The sequence below is a fragment of the Dicentrarchus labrax genome, unplaced genomic scaffold, assembly GCF_905237075.1.
Source record: "Dicentrarchus labrax unplaced genomic scaffold, dlabrax2021, whole genome shotgun sequence".
Lineage (NCBI taxonomy): Eukaryota > Metazoa > Chordata > Actinopteri > Moronidae > Dicentrarchus > Dicentrarchus labrax.
The window spans coordinates 26,090,900-26,109,907 of NW_026136720.1; the positions used below are offsets into that span (position 1 = coordinate 26,090,900).

General features: G+C 41.5%; 1 protein-coding gene across 1 annotated transcript in view; it reads right to left on the bottom strand.

Annotated features, from left to right (window-relative positions):
* The window catches only part of ntrk3a (neurotrophic tyrosine kinase, receptor, type 3a), a 264,646-nt gene that overhangs the window by 200,076 nt on the left and 45,562 nt on the right, over positions 1 to 19,008 (bottom strand). The window contains exon 3 of the mRNA XM_051383180.1: positions 11,083 to 11,154. Coding sequence (XP_051239140.1) covers positions 11,083 to 11,154 — 72 coding nt within the window. The remainder of the gene's footprint in view (positions 1 to 11,082; positions 11,155 to 19,008) is intronic.

The following is a 19,008-nucleotide window of genomic DNA, read 5'->3' on the forward strand; positions in this document are numbered from 1 at the left end:
ATACTTGGTGCAACATTTCCTTGAGGCATCAGGGGATAATACAAGGGACAGTAGAGACAAGGCCAAACTCAAAGGTCTGCTCCAAAGTTACACTTTGCCAAACTCAAGAACTTCTCAGAAACTCTCCCTCAGAACAGGCAGACCACACTTCCAAAGGCCCATGCATAGAAAGCATCAGTAGGTACCCAGGACAATGCTAGTCAGGCAGAGGAAGTGATGGAGTATGGTAAATGGATCTGTACTTGTATAGCGTCTTTCTAGTCTTCCGACCACTCAAAGCGCTTTTACACTACGTGCCACATTCACCCTTTCACCCACATTCAATCAGTGATGGCAAAGCCCATCGAAGAGAAACTAACATTCATACACAACCACACACTGATGCACGGCATCAGGAGCAATTTGGGGTTCAGTATCTTGCTCAAGGATACTTCGACATGTGGCACCAGGAGCTGGGGATCGAACCCAGAACCTTCCGATTAGGGAATGACCCGCTCTGCCTCTGAGCCACAGCTGCCCTATAAGGAGAGCTATAAGGGAGAACAGTTAAGAGTTCCCATCATTAACTCCGCTCAGTTCATCCAAGCAGTGGCAGTGACTATGACAGAGTGACTCTTCACACCCACAGCAAACAGCACAGGGTGAATGTGTGTGAAAGGGTGAATGTGGCACGTAGTGTAAAAGCGCTTTGAGTGGTCGGAAGACTAGAAAGGCGCTATACAAGTACAGGTCCATTTACCATTTACCATTTACAGGCCAGTGTCACAGCCAACCAAAAAGAGGCTGACAATAATCTTATGAGACAAATGGCAGTAATATCTACAGACACCACAGCTGTGTTCCATGGTGTCCGCCATGTTGAAGCTATTGTTTCTACAATAGCCCTATATCTGACAAACCAAACACTGGATCTAGAGAGTGCCTTTTGGGTTTTTCACAAGTCTCACAGCCACCACTGTAGTTCCTCCTACACATTTGAAAGGCCAACAGTTATTTGGTTATATGCAACTTCACCACTAGATGCCACAAAATCCTACACACTGGTTGATGTAGTAATGTACGCAAATTAAATTGTATTTGTCCTGCTCAGTAGGGGGCAGGATTTGGGTATTAGCAAAAATAGTAATAATTATTAAAGTGTAATCATTTATATTATTATTAGGGTAATTAAGCAATTAATATTTTGATTATTAATTACTAAATTGTCCTTGGGGCACCACCCTGTCACAAGGGACTACCACTACAAGGGAATATCAAATCTGCAATTTACAGTCTCAAAATTCTATGGAGGTTACTTTAACTTTTAATATAAAAATATTTCAATTAAAGGGGAAACCATACATACGAAGGTGTGAATGCAAGCACTGACCACGCCAACCAGCAAGTTGTATAATAACACTCCACACAATGACCACAGAGGAATGCCTGGATATAGTGTGTGTGTAGATGTCTGTGCGTGTGTGTGTGTGTGTGTGTGTGTATGTGAATGTGTATGTGTATGTGTGCGTGTGAGGGAGGGGGAGGGGTCAGGAGAGGTAGGCGAGACACACCCACGCCAGGGGAGGCCTGTATCAAGGTGATGACCTAGATTGAGGAGGAGGTAATGTTACAGTGATGACAGGGTCTCACTGATGGCGCTACATCGCCTTCCCAGAACGGCGGTAAGTTTAAATGGAATGTGTGATTTACGATATGTGTCTGCTTGATTGGGATACGGTTATCTGGTCCCCAAAATGTAAGGCAAATCAGAACACATGTATAGGTGTGTGTGAGAGGGAGAAAAGGAAAAGAGAGAGTGAGAATAACGTGCACGCACCGTAGCCGAGGTTCTGACCCGTACCCGAGAATATCGAGCCGAGTTATACCCACTACACCACAACCAGATCAGACTATAATGGTCCCTTGTTTAGCAGTGTACAACACAAGTCGACTTATGGAAAGAAAGCAGCGATCGGTGTTTCTCCCGACGGAAAATCTTCGTCCTTCTGCAAGTAAAGAGAGAACAGCGACTGTGTGCTGTCTCTGCGGGATCCCGGATTAAATGACGATTGTTAAAAAAAGAGGGAAAAGGCTCATCCAGTGAGTTTGAAGACAAATGGCACACTTTAAGAAAATTAAAAAGGGGTTTTAAAAAGATAAAGAGAATGCTCTCTAGTGCTCCGAGAACAGTACCTAAACGGACGATAATCTCGAGCGAGAAGCAGGGATGAGGGAGTCTCTCGGGCTTTTATACCTGGGATGACCTGGGGGTCTGGGGTCCAAGGGAATCTGACCAATGACTGGCCGGAGTTTGGGCATTTATGGCCTTATGCCACACCTTGGCCCCCCCACTGAGGGGTCTGTGATTTGGGGGCCTTACACACAATTAGGCTTTATGACTTACACCAAGGCCTCTAACAATCCCTTTGTTTGAGCACATGGCCAGGCCCAACACATTCATGTATTTAAGTTATGTCAGGTACTTTTTTCACTGACCAATCAGCAGCATTTGGCAAGTTGGGAGTGAGAATATGATTTGGTTTGAATTGTCTATGATAAAAAATAACAAAGCTATTGATAAGTAAATAGGCTGCAATATCTCATTGGGTCATATTGCATAATGTTTAAGAAAGGAAACTGTATGCAGTGGGAGGAGGTCTGGATGAAAATAAAGTCTGTTTTTGTAGTGTAGATAGAAGCATTGTAGTTGGTAATGTAAATGAATATTCCTGTAGTGACCAACCATCAGTGAACCTGTGTCTGTCTCTATCTGTCTCTCTGCTGTTACACATTCTCCTTTGATTCCAGCTCCATCAGTGTCCCTCTTCTCCTTTCAGCTGATGATGTAACAACGTTTATTATTCATAGTTGCTGAGATTATGGCCCTCATCAGTATTCCTCTCAGGACAGGAGGAAAGAGAAGAGAGAGCAAGAAAGACACATTTCATTTATATTTCCATTTCTATCTCTGTTTTTTCTGATTATTTTTCAATGCTGCCTGAGAAGCACTGGCCACTTAGCTCAAACTGCAGTGCCTAAATGTGCGTTATGTATTACAGCTTCCAACAAACTTCATGTTGTTGCTCTCTAGGCCTTTTTTAAAAACTTTTTCTTGTATCTAATACAGGAAACGCGAAATAATACACAGGCATTGTTAATAGGAGTGAGTCTCATAACTCAGGTTTAATTTCATATTAACTTTTATGCTTAATGCCTCCCTCCCCCTGCCATCACCAATTTGCTACTCAAACTTGTGTTTTAACCAAAGATCTGGGTGGCAGCCTGTGTTGTTGTAAATTAATCTGACAATAACTTTAGTGAGCACAGATGAAAACCAATGCACAATAATGCACAATAAACGTTTCAAATACTAAGTAGGGGCAATCTCTTTTTTGGTTAAAGAAGTTATGTGTTAAAAATTACAAATTGTGCAGAATTTTAACACATGTAGCAAGTGAGTTCAGGGACAAGACAGATTGAATTTAAACCAATAGATGTGTGAGCCATTTTAACACAAAATATGTGTAAGGTAAATAAACACATTAAAGTGGCAACACATTTTTTTACACAATCAATGTGTTAATTTTACAGTGTAAGGTCTTATTGCCAGATATTTGTAAGTCTAAAAATTAAAGGGAGAAAGAAACAGATGTAGAAAAACTGTTATCCATTTAACCAGTGGTCCAGTGTTGATACAGAACAATCATCAATCATTACTTTCACAGGCAGTTGGCCATAAAATATCACAATGAAACTTACCCAGTGAATTACTTACATTTCGACAATTGTGTTTTGTATTATAAGTTTTCTGAAACTGTGTGTTCAAATATGCAAAAGCGGCATATTTGAGAAATCTACCGATGCAAATACAAGTGTAGTCAAATAAACACCTAAATGTGAATTCTGGGCATTTAATTTCCAGTAGTCTGAGAAAAGACAGAATATGGAAGCCAACAGGCCATAATCTCTAAACTGACTGGCTGATGAAAACCAGATGTTTCGCCATAAATTGTGACCTGATGGTGGCACTAGAGAAAATACAGAGGATCACAAAACTTATTACAGTTCATCCTGAGGGGAACATGAATTTCTCTACAGAACGGCATGGCAATCCATCAAATGGTTGTTGAAATATTTAAAGCTCCAGTGTGTAGGATTTAGTCGCATCTAGCTGTGTAGTTGCAGACTGCAAGTCCCCTTCCAATCACAACAGTTCTGGCGGCCTCCATGGTATTACAAAAACTATTCTTTTCAGGTCATTATACACTAGTTATGCATATTATATTACATTTCTGCCATAAGAGCCTCTAAATGTTACACACTGGACCTTTAACTCCAGTTCAAATTGGAGGACAGTTATTAAGTTAAGTTATTATAAATAATTCCAGCGGGGAGCATGAGAGTGTATACCAAATTACAAGGCAATGGATCCAGTTTTTCTTAGTTACTGACTTTTTTTCTACACTAAATCTACATTAAAAAAATAAAAACTTGTGTTTCAAAGGAAACTATAAACATTTTATTGTCTCCTCTCAAGCCTACTGCGAGTGTAGTACTATTCAGATGGTGTTGGAAGGATGGTTTGCCACTTTAACACATTGTTTACATCATGACCCTGACCTGACCTGGATATGTGACTAACATATGGACAAATATATCAGTACCACTATCACCACTTCTACCTCCATTGTCACCGTCACTGTGGCCATCATTACCATCACCATGACTTCTCACAATATATCGCAGATATCTTACTTAGATTTTTATCTCACAATTTACTCTTGTTGCATAAATTATAGGTCTGTCTATGCTTATCTGTAATGGCTGTCACAGATGAAACTCTTCTCACACACTCACACTCACACTCTCACACACACACACAAACACACTGAATGGGCTGTGAAATGACAGGTGTTGCCACAGTAATTAAAAGCGTCATTCTGTCTGTGTCTGTGTGGGTGTGACACAGGGCAGTCTATGGTTGCTTCACTTGTCAATCACATGAACACTTGTCATCAGTGTCAAACTAATTTTGTTTTGAGTTTAAACAGAGCTCTGTCTGTAAACAGTTGTGATTTGGAGGAACTTTTTAAACTTTACACATGTACAATTTTGGTTTGCATATGTTATTTCAGTTGTCCACCTAAAGTCCAATACAGCAACCAAGTAATAAATCAAGGTTTAGTTTGTGGTAGTGAAGTTGTGTTGTTTCTTGACCTTTATTGAGTTGCTGCCTTTGAATACCGAGACCATATTTTCTACCTGTTCAAGGAAATAGAGGACCAGGACAGCACATGGAGAGAGAAAACTGACAGTGTGGAGACAGAGAGGGAGGAAAAGCTCAGCCTTTTGTAGCCAGCCATGCATCAACAGAACGCAAATCTGATCACAAAAAACCTCCATAGACTGAGGGAAACTCAGTCGGGGGATAATCCAAAAAAACAGACAAACAAAAAAGGAACCTTTTTACCATATGTTTAAGCAGTTTAGCAGTGGACGGATATCTGAACTGGAGGGCCACTGACCGAGCTGCAGTATTTGACGACTTATTTCATGCTATTGCAAGTCTTCATGACAAAAACTGAATGACTATGAATACATGAACCTAATTAATTTTTAATGAAGTGCCAATTAATTAAATCAAAATGTGGAAAAAGGGGAAGGCATCAGAATTGTGGTTTTTTTTTCCATGATTAACATCATTTCAATTAAATTCAAAAATCAGGGGCTTGTCTGAAGAAGAGTGTAGAGGACTAACAACATCCAAGTTTCCTAGCAACACACATGCACGTGCGCAACACGCACAGACACGCAAAAATCCACATACCCATACAAACAGAGAAAAACAAACACCATCTGTCTACTTCCTGCTGTTCAGGAAGTCTCAGCAGCACTAAGATGGCTGAAGCCCTGATTGGCAACTGTTTCCTCCTTGGAGACAGTTGCTAAGCCAGACGATAAAAGATATCAAGATGTAGAAGAGCAGATGAATGCTATTTATTGTGTTCAGTTGTGAACAGTTGTGTTACTCACTAAATGTTGTATTTTACACTCATCATGATGAGGGTGCAGTACTTATACAGTACATTTAGTCATGTACTGTAGAGCTTTAAAATCTCAGTCTTTCCAAGAAAATATACACGTTTTTGCCAAATCTTGTATGAAAGAGAAGATCTTTACAAGTGTCCTGGGAGCAGGGATCGAGCAGAATGTGAGGGTGTAGTTACCTTTTAATTAAAGAATGCAGAGGATTTACTTCAGTCTGCTTAGTCATTCTAAAGGCACTAATATTACATTGGTTGCAATCATGCAAAGAACAGAGCGAATATATACACATTCATTGTAGTAGAGGTGATTAGATGTTACAGGGTGTTGAATAATTAATAATGTCTGCTGTTAGTGTTTGTATATCGGCTGCATGTATGATCATTACTGTTCTTGCTTGTACTTTCATATTTCTACCACACAGCAATTATTTCCATATTAATGCATCTAGATTCACATTATAGTGTGTTTGTCTTCACATGTATTGCTATGCGTTGATTCTGGTCCAGGTAAATGGTAAATGGTAAACGGGCCTGTACTTGTATAGCGCCTTTCTAGTCTTCCGACCTCTACGTGTAAAAGATTCACCCTTTCACACAGTGATAGCAAAGCCCATCGAACAGAAACTAACATTCATACACATTCACACACCGATGCACAGCATCGGGAGCAATTCAGGGTTCAGTATCTTGCTCAAGGATACTTCAACATGTGGCACCAGGAGCCGAGACGATCCCAGTGCAGTAAATGTTCGTAGAGCAGGGGTGGATTTAAAGTAATATTAATGGGGTGTCCAGAAGGTGGCATGGAGACTTTAAGGAGTGGCAGAAGTATAGGCCTATTTAATCAAATACCAGTCAAATATCAATAGTTGCTTGGAAAATCCTCCAAATGAAGATATAAACTCAAAAACATCATTATGGCATATTAGTAAAGCAATGAATAGAAATATCTAAAGGTCATCATTTAGTTTAAAATGGGGCCATAAAAGAATTAAGTTGATTTAGTCATATGTGGTCATTTACATTTTTCAACACAATATTTTTATGAATAAATTCATGTCTTTGACAGCATTTGACATTAAACTTGGGAGGTAGCTGCTGTGACCAGGCACTTGGGTTCTATATACATGTGTGAATCGATCAGATGAACAGTTGTTGAGATAGCCCTGTCAAATGTTACCTTGCAGTACAGGTAAGTGGACGGGAGCATAAATCTTGCAGTGTAGCAATACAAAGGGAATGTACCCCAAGAATATACAGTAGCAGCACTTTTGGGGGTTGGTATTTGATTACTTGTTTACATTTTCGATTAAGTCTTTGAAATATGGAATCAAATATCAAATATTAGATTTTTGATTTTGACTGATTGGCATTCACAGTAGCCAGTAGCATTGATTGTGTGTTACGCCACCAAACGCTATTAGTCAACAACTTTCTATTGTTTTTCAGGCAAGGACAGATACTGGTGTATAGGTGATTTTTAGACACACACACACACATATATATATATTTCCATTCCTGTAATAAAAATGCAGATTAGTTTGAACTTCACGGATATTTTAAAGCCCTTGCTTCATTCACACTTGTCTGGCAACTGTGGATACATTCACCACTGTTTGAGGGTCCATTCATACGTCTTTCCATATAATAATGGAAGACTCTCTGGATGACAGTATTGTTCCCTGCATGATAAGATAAGGTTATCTCATAAGTCTAATGCAAAACATTTTTTTCTATAGCCACCACTATGTGCCTTTTTTACTCACAATGAACGCTGATAATTTGGACTAAGTTCCCAAGACTACAAAGATGGCACTTAGAGACAAAGGCCTCTACAGTTATACTAGTTAGGCACAAACAGTTTTTACACAGCGCTAAATAAGACTGATATGAAATTGTGAACTGTGAAATACAAATGCACAATTTTTTTGTAAAAAGAAAGGAAAGACTCTACTCCAAGGTTTCAAATACAGAAAACACAAAAGTCAGCTGAGGTTGGGAACCCTATATGGAAGCTATGTTTTATTCATGTTACACAAAAGATAAGCATAAATCTTTGATGAAAAGTTTGAAGATGTAGTCGTAGGTATAAAATACTCCATTACATATAGAATAATACATTTTATTGTTATGGCTTTAGCAGGAAACTAAAGGTAAAAGAGCTTTTTAGGGAACCAAATCAACTCGCACTAGCGTTAGCTGCAAACCCAACTAGCATAAAAATATGATCAAGTAGATCTGCATTGGAATACGATTAACACATATACAGTGTAATACAATCCACTACAATGGCACAAGCAATAAATAAAATTAAAGCTGCGAGCAGTATTGAGCGTGACCTCGCTCTCCACGCAACTCGGGGCGTGCTGCGGCCGCGTCACGTGCCGTCCTAACACGTACGGACCACAACATGAAAATCTCACGTAAATCAGCTCAAAATCGCCACGCGGCGCTTACTTCCTGTTGCCAGTAGTTGGCGCTATCACTATGTCTGAATGTTGTCATGTAGACATGTTCAAGACGAGACTTATCAAACACATGAAGTTTCATTGAGATTGGTCCACGTACGCTGAAGTTATGAGGACGTGTTTAAGGGAAAACTGTTTCAGAATTTATTAAATTTATTGGAGATTGTACATTGCACACTGAAGTTATGAGCACTATTTTATGGCGAATCTGCTGAAATCGACAAGTTGTCACTGGCACGCGGTTTGATGTACAGTCACAAATAGCTCAACTTTTCAGTTTGTATGACGACAGAATTCAAAGTGGCCAACTTTGACCTCACGCCACAGACACGCCGTTCAACGTACAGTCTCAAATAGCACAACTTTTAATCAGCACCATTTTGTGACTGTACTGACTAATTTTGAAGTAGATCGCATAAATTCCCTAGGAGGAGTTTGTTCAAATACAACACGAAAAATCACAGAAAATGAGCACGGAATTCAAAATGGCTGACTTTGATGCCACGCCACGGACACGCCCTTTAATGTGCATGCACAAATAGCACAACTTTTAATCAGCACCATTTTTTGACTGTATTGACCAATTTTGAAGTAGATCCGATAAATCCCCTAGGAGGAGTTCATTCAAATACAAGGCGAAAAATTCACTGAAAATGCGCACGGAATTCAAATTGGCCAACTTTGACCGCACGCTACGGACACGCCCTTCAACGTACATGCACAAATAGCACAACTTTTAATCAGCACCATTTTTTGACTGTACTCACAAATTTTTAAGCATATCTGATAAATTCCCTATGAGGAGTTTGTTCAAATACAACGCAAAAAGTTTGCCGAAAGTGAAAATCAAAATCAAAATGGCCTACTTCCTGTGGGGTTTCGGGTATGGGTCCAAGAGGCTTTTTTATACGTCCTGGCATGTTACATGTGCCTACCAAGTTTCGTACATATCGATGAAACGTGGCGCCGGGGCTGCTGTTTGTTTATCGTATAGGGGGCGTTACAAACACGACAAACACGATTTTTGGTATGTGAGCTTCAGGTACCAGTCTACACGTGCCCTGTGAATTTCATATTCATAACTATTATGGTCACCGCACAGTGATTTATCATGCCAAAAGAGCGCCACCTAGTGGCACATTTTTTTTGTCCTTTTTAAGTGAGCCTCAGGGAGCCATGGGCAATCATCTTACCAAGTTTCATTTTAATCACACGTGAGATATAAACTTCTTCATTTTAAAGAGCGCCACAGAGTGGCGATGACCTGAAATTGTGCACGAAGCCTAAGAAAGACATAAGGAACTATGGACCAAAGTTTGGTGACAATCAGTCATACCAATGTGGAGAAATGGTCCACTTCCTTTTTTGCGAAAAATGTACAGGAAGTTTGAATTTTATAGCGTGCTTACTTTTTGAAATTTCAAAAATGTTCAAATTACTTTTTTTGCCAGGGCGGTCCCCAGGGGCTACGTGAAAAGTAGTTTAAGGACATTTCGTGCTCTAACGAAAAAAAATTATAGGCGGAAGTGGGCGGGGCCTATATAGGAAGATTCAGCTCCATTCCCCAAACGCGTGGATTTCTGAGGGTCTGTTCGGTTCACTGTTAGTGTTTCTTTCACCAAGTTAGCTCTGGTTCTCGAACCGGTTCCATTGAAGATTCTTGGAACCTTGGTGCGTCATCAACAGAGAAAAGGCATATCAGCAGTTCCGTTCAAGATTCTTATAACCTTGGTGCTATCTAGAAAAATCCCATATTTCAACCAATTTTGAGTGGAACCATTATAATTGTATGCCTTATCAACAGAAAAAAAAAAAAAAACTAGGTGTGCAAACCGGAACACAGCCAGTTCTTGTTGGTGGAAAAAGGCCTATGAAAGGCTGACTTAGCCTTGGTGTGCTGCGGAGCTGGACTAGGTCCGGTTCCACCCATTGGCTCTGCAGTGAGAATCCTCTCTATTTGACAGATCCTGTCTGCCTCACAGTGATACTCCTCTATTACAAACTCAACTAAACCTATTTCCCACTTACTGTGAAACTTTGTTCAAACATCTTATTACCCTACTTTCCATTGGTTTGGCCACTTCACCTCTGGATCACCCACCAAAAAGTTATCCCACAGCAGTCTTTTTAATTAATATGACATGAATAACTATCATATTAGTAAGTGCTTTTGCATTTGCTATTGGACAGGCAGTATGTTTTAATAATACCCTAATTTATAGATGATTATAGATTTTGATACCTCTTTTCAAAAACATGCTTTTGGAAAAAGACTTAAAGTAGTCCTGTTTGGAGAAATTCCCATTTGCAAATGCTCTCAAGTGTTGTTTATTTTCAGCATTAGTAAGCCATTAAAGCTCCAGTGCTGACATCGTCATTGCTTTGTCCTCAACCCACAAAGGTATGTCCTTAAGTTGATTCAATTACTGCCTTGCTGCAGACCACTGTGTGTGCATGTGTGTTTGTAGTCTTTTCCAGGACATACGCAGGTCTTTGTTCATGTTCAAGAATGGGCATTGGAGACAGCATGTATTTCTGTATTTATGCATGAAAGCATACTGTTAATGTTTGCCTTTGTGTGTACTCACATGTAGCGCAGGTGGGGGTTCTTGGAGAAAACACGAGCTTGGATCGTATGCAGGTTGCTCCTTGTAATAGTTCTACAACAGATACACACACAGAAGAGAGAACAAGAGCTCTGATGAATAACTTACACTTACCAAAGAAGACAATTCAGCATAGAAAGAAAGAAAGAAAGAAAGAAAGAAAGAACCCATCTCTAAAGCTGCAAACACAAGTTAGATTCCAGAGAGAGACTGATTGTGTTTTGGCTGTGGGACTGGCTGGGCCTGCTGGTGATGAGAAGAGACTTTGCTTGTCACACAGCCTAAACACAATAATTTTGAGAAACTCAAGCAAAATAATCAGCAGGGGGGGGTAACCTGACTGTGTAACCTGATGTAAAATGACTTCCCTTTACTTGAATGAAAATGGAGAATTGCAATTTTTTTATGGATTTGTGTTTTACTTCCTACTACACGCCTGTCTGGTGTTATGTTTTGATGTGCTGTTGAAGTCAGACAAACATATCTACATCATTACCAGGCAGACAACTAGGGGTTATATAAAAACCTAGAACAGTTGCAGTGCTTAGATCTGTAATGCATAGAGCCATCACAATGTGCAATAAGTTACCAAATTTGATCATTGAAGCACCCAGTAAGTTTTTAAAGAATTAAACTAAACTGCGATCATCAAGTCCAACCAGACGTCGTTATTGCTAACTTGGCTGTTGTCAATTAATGTTGTCAAGCTTGATCATTGTTTTTTAAATCTGTGAGTCTAAGATTTATTAAAGTTCCATACTACATTACAGGAGTATCCCGGCACACTCGAAAAGACATGATATTAACCAAACAAAACACTAACTTGTTGTGGACAAAGAACATTTCATTTTGTACCTCAAAAGGGTTCCTTGGATTAGACTACGCCTTAAAGGCACTTCAGCCATGGTTGCCGCTTGGCTGGATTTTAGTGAGTATCATCCACTCTCTCTTACTCTCTCTTTACTTATTAAGTCCACGGTTTAAATCTTAACCCTATCCAATCAAATTTAATTAGAATCTACTGCCTCTGAATCTCATTACAGGGTGATGTAGCAGAAGGACATTGTGGACATTTTCTCCTGCAGAGTTGTGTTCAATGGAAATCAGCTGGTGAGGACAACAGGAGGGATGGATAGGTAAAAGGAGAGGGTGAGGTCTGACAGTAAATGTCCATGTACTAGCTTTTTCCAGGACTATAAACCACATGTCACAGTATTACCGATATGTGCCAATTAGCCATATACAACCAGTAGATTTAGCATTAATCATTTTAAATTTGCTCTGTTGTTTGTTTATCAGATCTTCACTTTATTTTTTTGCAGAAGGAGCACAACCAAATCATAAGGATAAAATGTAAAGACAGAATACTAAAAATAACAGTTTTTTGGATATGAAGGTGAGTGAAGCTGCGGAGGGACCTGCAGCTCAGTTTTAATCAGCTAGTTGTAAGTGGGAGAGGAGCCAGTGTCTGTGCCCAGCTGGAGGATTGGAGCTGTTCCACAGAGACATAGATGTGCAGAGCACAGCTTACGTCCTCTCTTTCTTCTACTTTCTCCTCTAATACAGGTTTCTTTTGCAGATTTCAGCTGTCGCCAATGGAAAATGTTCAAAAATCCCTGCAAGATACAAGTTATTTTCTTTTCAGATAATAGTGCTCCTTGTCAATCAGTAACCATGCTTGGAGCTAAGCACATATAAAATAATGGAGTAATGATTATAGATTAATGATGACCACTCATAGAAGGTTAAAAGATTAGGTTCGAAGAAAGGAAAAAATAATGCATGTTATTGCTTGTGCTAGCTGTATTAGTACCACAGACTCCTCGTCGTCTGCATAGGTGTCACTATGCTGTCTCACCAGCTGAGTGTTAAGATTTATCACGCTACCGCTGTACTTCATGAATTACAAATTTCCCTTCTTATAGAATCCAAATGTCTTCCAAACTTATTAGAATTTTTAGATCTGATCTCTAAATCATGTCGACGACCTTTGGTATCAACTGTATTTTAGAAATGCTGTAGATGGTCATACTTACATGCATACTGCCTAATAATTATCAAATTTACATTTGTTTTTGAGAAGATGTATTTTCTGTAAAATCTCCAAGTTAATGTTATGGTTAGAGGAAAACAGCTCGGCTCTATTGGTTGTGGTGAAAACAGTCAAGCACACCATGAACACGAGCTAACGTCCCATAAACGCTGAACACCGGAACTCCTGGCAAAGTATTTCTTGACTGTCATTGCTAATATCACTGATATTACTGTTAATATTATTATTAAAATTATTATTACTACAGTTACTATTATTACTATTGTCACTGATCATTGTCCCCCATTGTTGCTGTTGTCGTGGTCATCATCTACTGTTAGTGTGGTTGTTTAGATTAGATTAGATTAGATAGATACTTTATTCATCCCCAAGGGGAAATTCACAGTTTCCAGCAGTTTCCACAAACTGATAATGATAATAATAATAATAATAATAATAATAATAATAATAATAATAATAATAATAATAAGAGGAGGTCAAATTTAGAAGAACTTATAGAATAAAATAGAATAAATAGCTAAATATCGAGCATTGGGTAAGTGTCCTAAGGTGCATGGTCAAATCCAGTGCTTGAAAGGCCTAAGGTGCATAAGTAGTGTCAGTCAGTCAGTCAGTGGTCACATAATGCAGGGTGCACTGCGTCAGGTGGTATAGTTAACTAAAGGGAACGATCTCCTCAGTCTTTCAGTGGAACAGGACAGTGACAGCAGCCTGCCGCTGAAGCTGCTCCTCTGCCTGTAGATGGTGCTGTGCAGTGGATGCAGTGGATTGTCCATGATTGACAGGAGCCTGTTCAGTTTTGCTACTGTTGTTGTTGTTGTGCAACTGTCTATCTGTCTCTCTGTCTCTGTCTCTCTCTCTCTCTCTCTCTCTCTTTCTCACCCCAACTGGTCGAGGCAGAAGCCCACCCACCTAGAGCCGAAGGGTCTGTCCTAGGTTTCTGCCTCTTAACAGGCAGTTTTTCCTTCTGTGCTTGCTCATGGTGGTAACGAGTTCGCTCTAGACCTGCTCTAGACCTGCTCTATTTGAAATGTGTCCTAAGATAACTTCTGTTATGAACTGGCGCTATACAAATAAAATTGAATTGAATTGAATTGAATTGAATTGGAGGAATCTGTTTTTACACCTACAGTAGCTGGTGTATGAATGATGTGACAGTGATCCAACAGCACCACTCTTCTAATCTGGAATCTTTCTTCATTAACTGTAAACCTTTTTACTCCCCCCGTGAGTTTGTTTCATTCATTCTGGTCGGTGTTTACATTCCACCGCAGGCCAACGTGCAGTAGGCACAGTGCATGATAGCCGACCAGATACTGTGTGTGGAGCGGACTAACCCAGACTCTTTAGTTATTGTCCTTGGTAACATTAACAAAGGAAACCTCTACCACAAACTCCCCAGTTTATTAAATGCCCGGCCAGAGAGAAGAACACACTGGATCACTGTTACATTACAGTCAGCAGAGCTTATCATGTTGTCCCCCGCGCCGCACTGGGCCTCTCTGACTGTGTCATGGTTCACCTCATTCCTACATACAGGCAGAAATTAAAGCTCTGTAAACCTGTTGTGAGGACATCAACGCAGAGGACCAGTAAAGCTGCAGGGGGATCTCCAGGCGTGTTTGGACTCTACTGACTGGGATGTTTTCAGGACTGCTACCAACAGTCTGGATGAGTACACAGAGGCTGTGCCCTGGTTCACAGCCAAACTCAGTCAGTTACAGTTGCAGAAGGAACAAGCGTTGAGGAGTGGGGACAGGGACAAGTTTAAGGAGTCAAATTACAAGTTTAGCAAGGTGGTGAGAGAAGTTAAACGACAGTACTCTGAGATTCGACATGTAGAATTGGCCAGTGGCCGTCGGCCTCAATGACCAATCTTATTGGTGGAGTGCAAGCCCTTGACAAGCGAATCAGTGAGGGCACGAGAAAACCGGAAGTGACGATGATAAACATACTACGCCAACGCCAGTATCTTTTTATTATTAGCCATCGTATTTTCCGTTCAGCGATCATCAATCAATAACAACAATAACGATCCTTCTTGACTACTATCAACACTCTCTGATTAAAGCAATGACTGACGACAGCGTGCTCTGTGTTTACTAGGTCTAGAGTGATCCGTCATTTCCGGACAACACAGATTAGCGCCGCATGCTGTTATGGGGACGTATTACGCCTCGCGCACGCGCAGAAGGTACACTCCAGTCGGAGTCGGTTTGGTGTGTTCAGAGGCACTTTTTTGACCAACTCAGGGAGACAGGAGCCGACTGATCAGTCCGACTGCTTTTCGGCCTTAAAACCCCCACTCCATCAACGACTTGGGCCTAGCAAATGAGCTGAATGAGTTCTACTGTCACTTCGACAGACAAAGGAACAGTCCTGACACCATCCCCCGTGACACCCCTCACCAGTTCCCCCTCCCCCAGCTCAGCAGGAGCCGGGGCCACTTCACGATTCCACACATCCTCCTCCTCCTCCACCACAGTGACAACTCTCTGCCTCCAGGAGAGGGACGTCAACAGGCTCTTTGAGAGGCAGAATCCCCGCAAAGCAGCCGGACCAGACTCTGTCTCTCCATCCACCCTGAAGCACTGTGAACCAGCTGTCTCCGGTGTTCACAGACTTCAACACCTCACTGGAGACATGTCTTGTGCCAGCCTGCTTCATAGCCTCCACCATCATTCCTGTCTAGGGTTGGGTACTGAAACGCAGTACCAATAGGGCACCGGTTCCGATGTAAACGGTAGTAACCAGACCGAATAAGAACGAACGTTTCGGTGCCTCATTGCCTGACTTTTTTTTTTACAGTGTCAATGTCAGTGCCGCTACTCAGCACACTTGTTGATCAGAACTGATAGTGAGAGGATCAATGAAGAAGCCGAAGGCAAAACGCTCCAAGGTTTGGCTGCATTTCACACGTCTAAGGATGCAGACTCTGCGACATAAAACAGATGCCATAAAACAATTGCATGCAAGGGAGGTAACATGTCGAATTTGATGAAACATCTGGCGACACATGGAGTTAGGGCTGGGCGATAAATCGATTTTATCGATTAATTCGAATTCGTAGTTAAACACAATTTATTTTTAGTTAAAATCGGTTTCCTTGAACTTCCACAACACCGGCACTACCTTTGGGCTCCCGTAGGTCAGAGTGCGCTGACCCTCCCCCCGCCTCTGCACAGACAAACACAACACGGCAGCAAGCCGGGATGAGCTCGTCCCCAAAAAAGGCACAGTGTCGGTTGTTTGGAACTGGTTTGGTTTTGGGGCGTCCGACAGCGTTGCAACCAAAGGTAGCAGTACGACCAATTTATTCCAGCACCTCAAGCAGAGGCATGCAGCCGAGTGGGAGATATGTTGCTCTCTGTGAGATATACAGGTCCGCAGCCCAAAAACACCCGCTAAAAAACAGTCTACAAAAAAATAGATTAAAATTGTAAATTGGGTTTGGTGTGAAAAAATCGGAGATTTTATTTTTAACGCCCAGGCCTACATGGAGTTTATTCAAAAGCCGAACAATGCACCATGTTTGATACTTCAGCAGCCGCAGCCAGTGTCGGCCTCGTGGGACAAATTGAAGCGACTCCCAGCCCTGCCAGTGTGGTGGTGGACATCACAGATAATGATGATGATGACAGCAGCCTTTCCTCTTCGGGTGAATCTAATAATTTAATGCCAACCGCAAATCATGCATGTCAAGTAGGCTAGCAAACACCGTTGCCATTCAACAGCATGAGTGACAACGTGTGCTATGTCCACTCAGTGTCCGCTGACTTTCTGCTTAATATGAAACTCATAATACTGTGTTCAATTTGGCCCTGGAAATAAAAGGGTATTGTTTTTTGACAAAGTGTGTGTGGTTTCGTTTTTTTAAGTACCGGTTCGAGAACCATTTAAGCACCGGAACCATTTAAAAAATACTGAGTAGGCACCAGTATCGGATAAAACCCAACCGATACCCAACCCTATTCCTGTCCCCAAAAAACCAGGAACCACAGGGCTCAATGACTACAGACCGGTCGCCCTCACCTCTGTGGTCATGAAGTCTTTTGAGCGCCTTGTGCTTTCCCACCTGAAAGCCATAACGGACCCACTACTGGACCCCATGCAGTTCGTCTACCGAGCCAACAGGTCTGTAGACGATACAGTAAACATGGCCCTGCACTTCACCCTCCAGCATCTGGAGTCCCCAGGAACCTATGCCAGGATCCTTTTTGTGGACTTTGTGGGCTCTGTTACAATTCAATTCAATTCAATTTTATTTGTATAGCGCCAATTCATAACAGAAGTTATCTCAGGACACTTTTCAAATAGAGCAGGTCTAGACCGAACTCCTTATAACATTATTTAGAGAGACCCAACAGTACCACCATGAGCAAACTCTTGGCGACAAGGGCAAGGAAAAACTGCCTGTTAAAAGGCAGAAACCTAGGACAGATCCTTCCGCTCTCGGTGGGTGGTCGTCTGCCTCGACCAGTTGGGGTGAGAGAGAGAGAGAGAGAGAGAGACAGACAGACAGACAGACAGACAGACAGACAGACAGGTGCACAGCAACAACAGTAGCAACAACTACACTAATAGTAGTGACTGATGATGATGAACATGACAACAGCAACGATGGGGGACAATCAGCAGTGACAACAGCAACAACAGTAACTGTAGCTATAATAATACTTATAATAAGAGTAACACTAACACTACAAGACAAGCTCTCCCAGCTCACTGTGCCTGACTCCACCTGCCTGCAGTGGATCAAAGAATTCCTGTCTGACAGGAAACAACACGTGAAGCTGGGGAAAAATGTCTTTGACTCCCAGACCATCAGCATCAGATCCCCTCAAGGCTGCGTTCTTTCTGCTCTGCTCTTCTCCCTGTACACCAACAGCTGCAACTCCAGTAACCCGTCCGTCAGGCTCCTGAAGTTCGCGGATGACACCTCCCTCATTGGGTTCATCTCTGGTGGAGATGAGTCTGCCTACAGATGGGAGATTGACTATCTGGTGACCTGGTGCAGCCAGAACAACCTAGAGCTAAACGCTCTGAAAACAGTGGAGATGGTTGTGGACTTCAGAAAGAACCCAGCCCCGCCCGCCCCCATCATCCTATGTGACTCCCCAGCTGCCTCTGTGGATTCCTTCCGCTTCCTTGGTACCATCATCACCCAGGACCTCAAGTGGGAGCTGAACATCAGCTCCCTCACCAAGAAAGCCCAGCAGAGGATGTACTTCCTGCGGCAGCTGAGGAAATTCAACCTGCCAAAGACGATGATGGTGCACTTCTACACCGCCATCATCGAGTCCATCCTCACCTCTTCCATCACCATCTGGTACGCTGCTGCCACTGCCAAGGACAAGGGCAGACTGCAGTGTATCATTCAATCTGCTGAGAAGGTGATCCGCTGTAATCTGCCATCCCTCTAGTATGCCTCTAGGATCCTGAGGCGTCCAGGCAAGTGGCTGACCCCTCCCACCCCAGACACAAACTCTTTAAAACACTCCCCTGAAACCTCAAGCCACTTTCTTTCCGTCTGCAACTGGCCTCATTAACAAGGCCCGGAACCCCCACTGACACTGACTCTTAAACCTACCCTGTATATATGCATTACATTAATGCACTCCCTTTTTCTGTACAGTTTCCTTATCTTTCTTATCTTTATTTATTTATTTATATTTTAAAAGTACTTTATACTAAAAGTATCTTTTGTGTGATTTTTATATGATTTCTATATTTGTATATTGTATGCACCAATGCACCAAGACAGTTTTTAAAAACTTACTTGGCAATAAATCTACTTCTGATTCTGATTCTGACAGTGTTAAGGTTAGTATATTTAATAGTATGCTTTACACAGA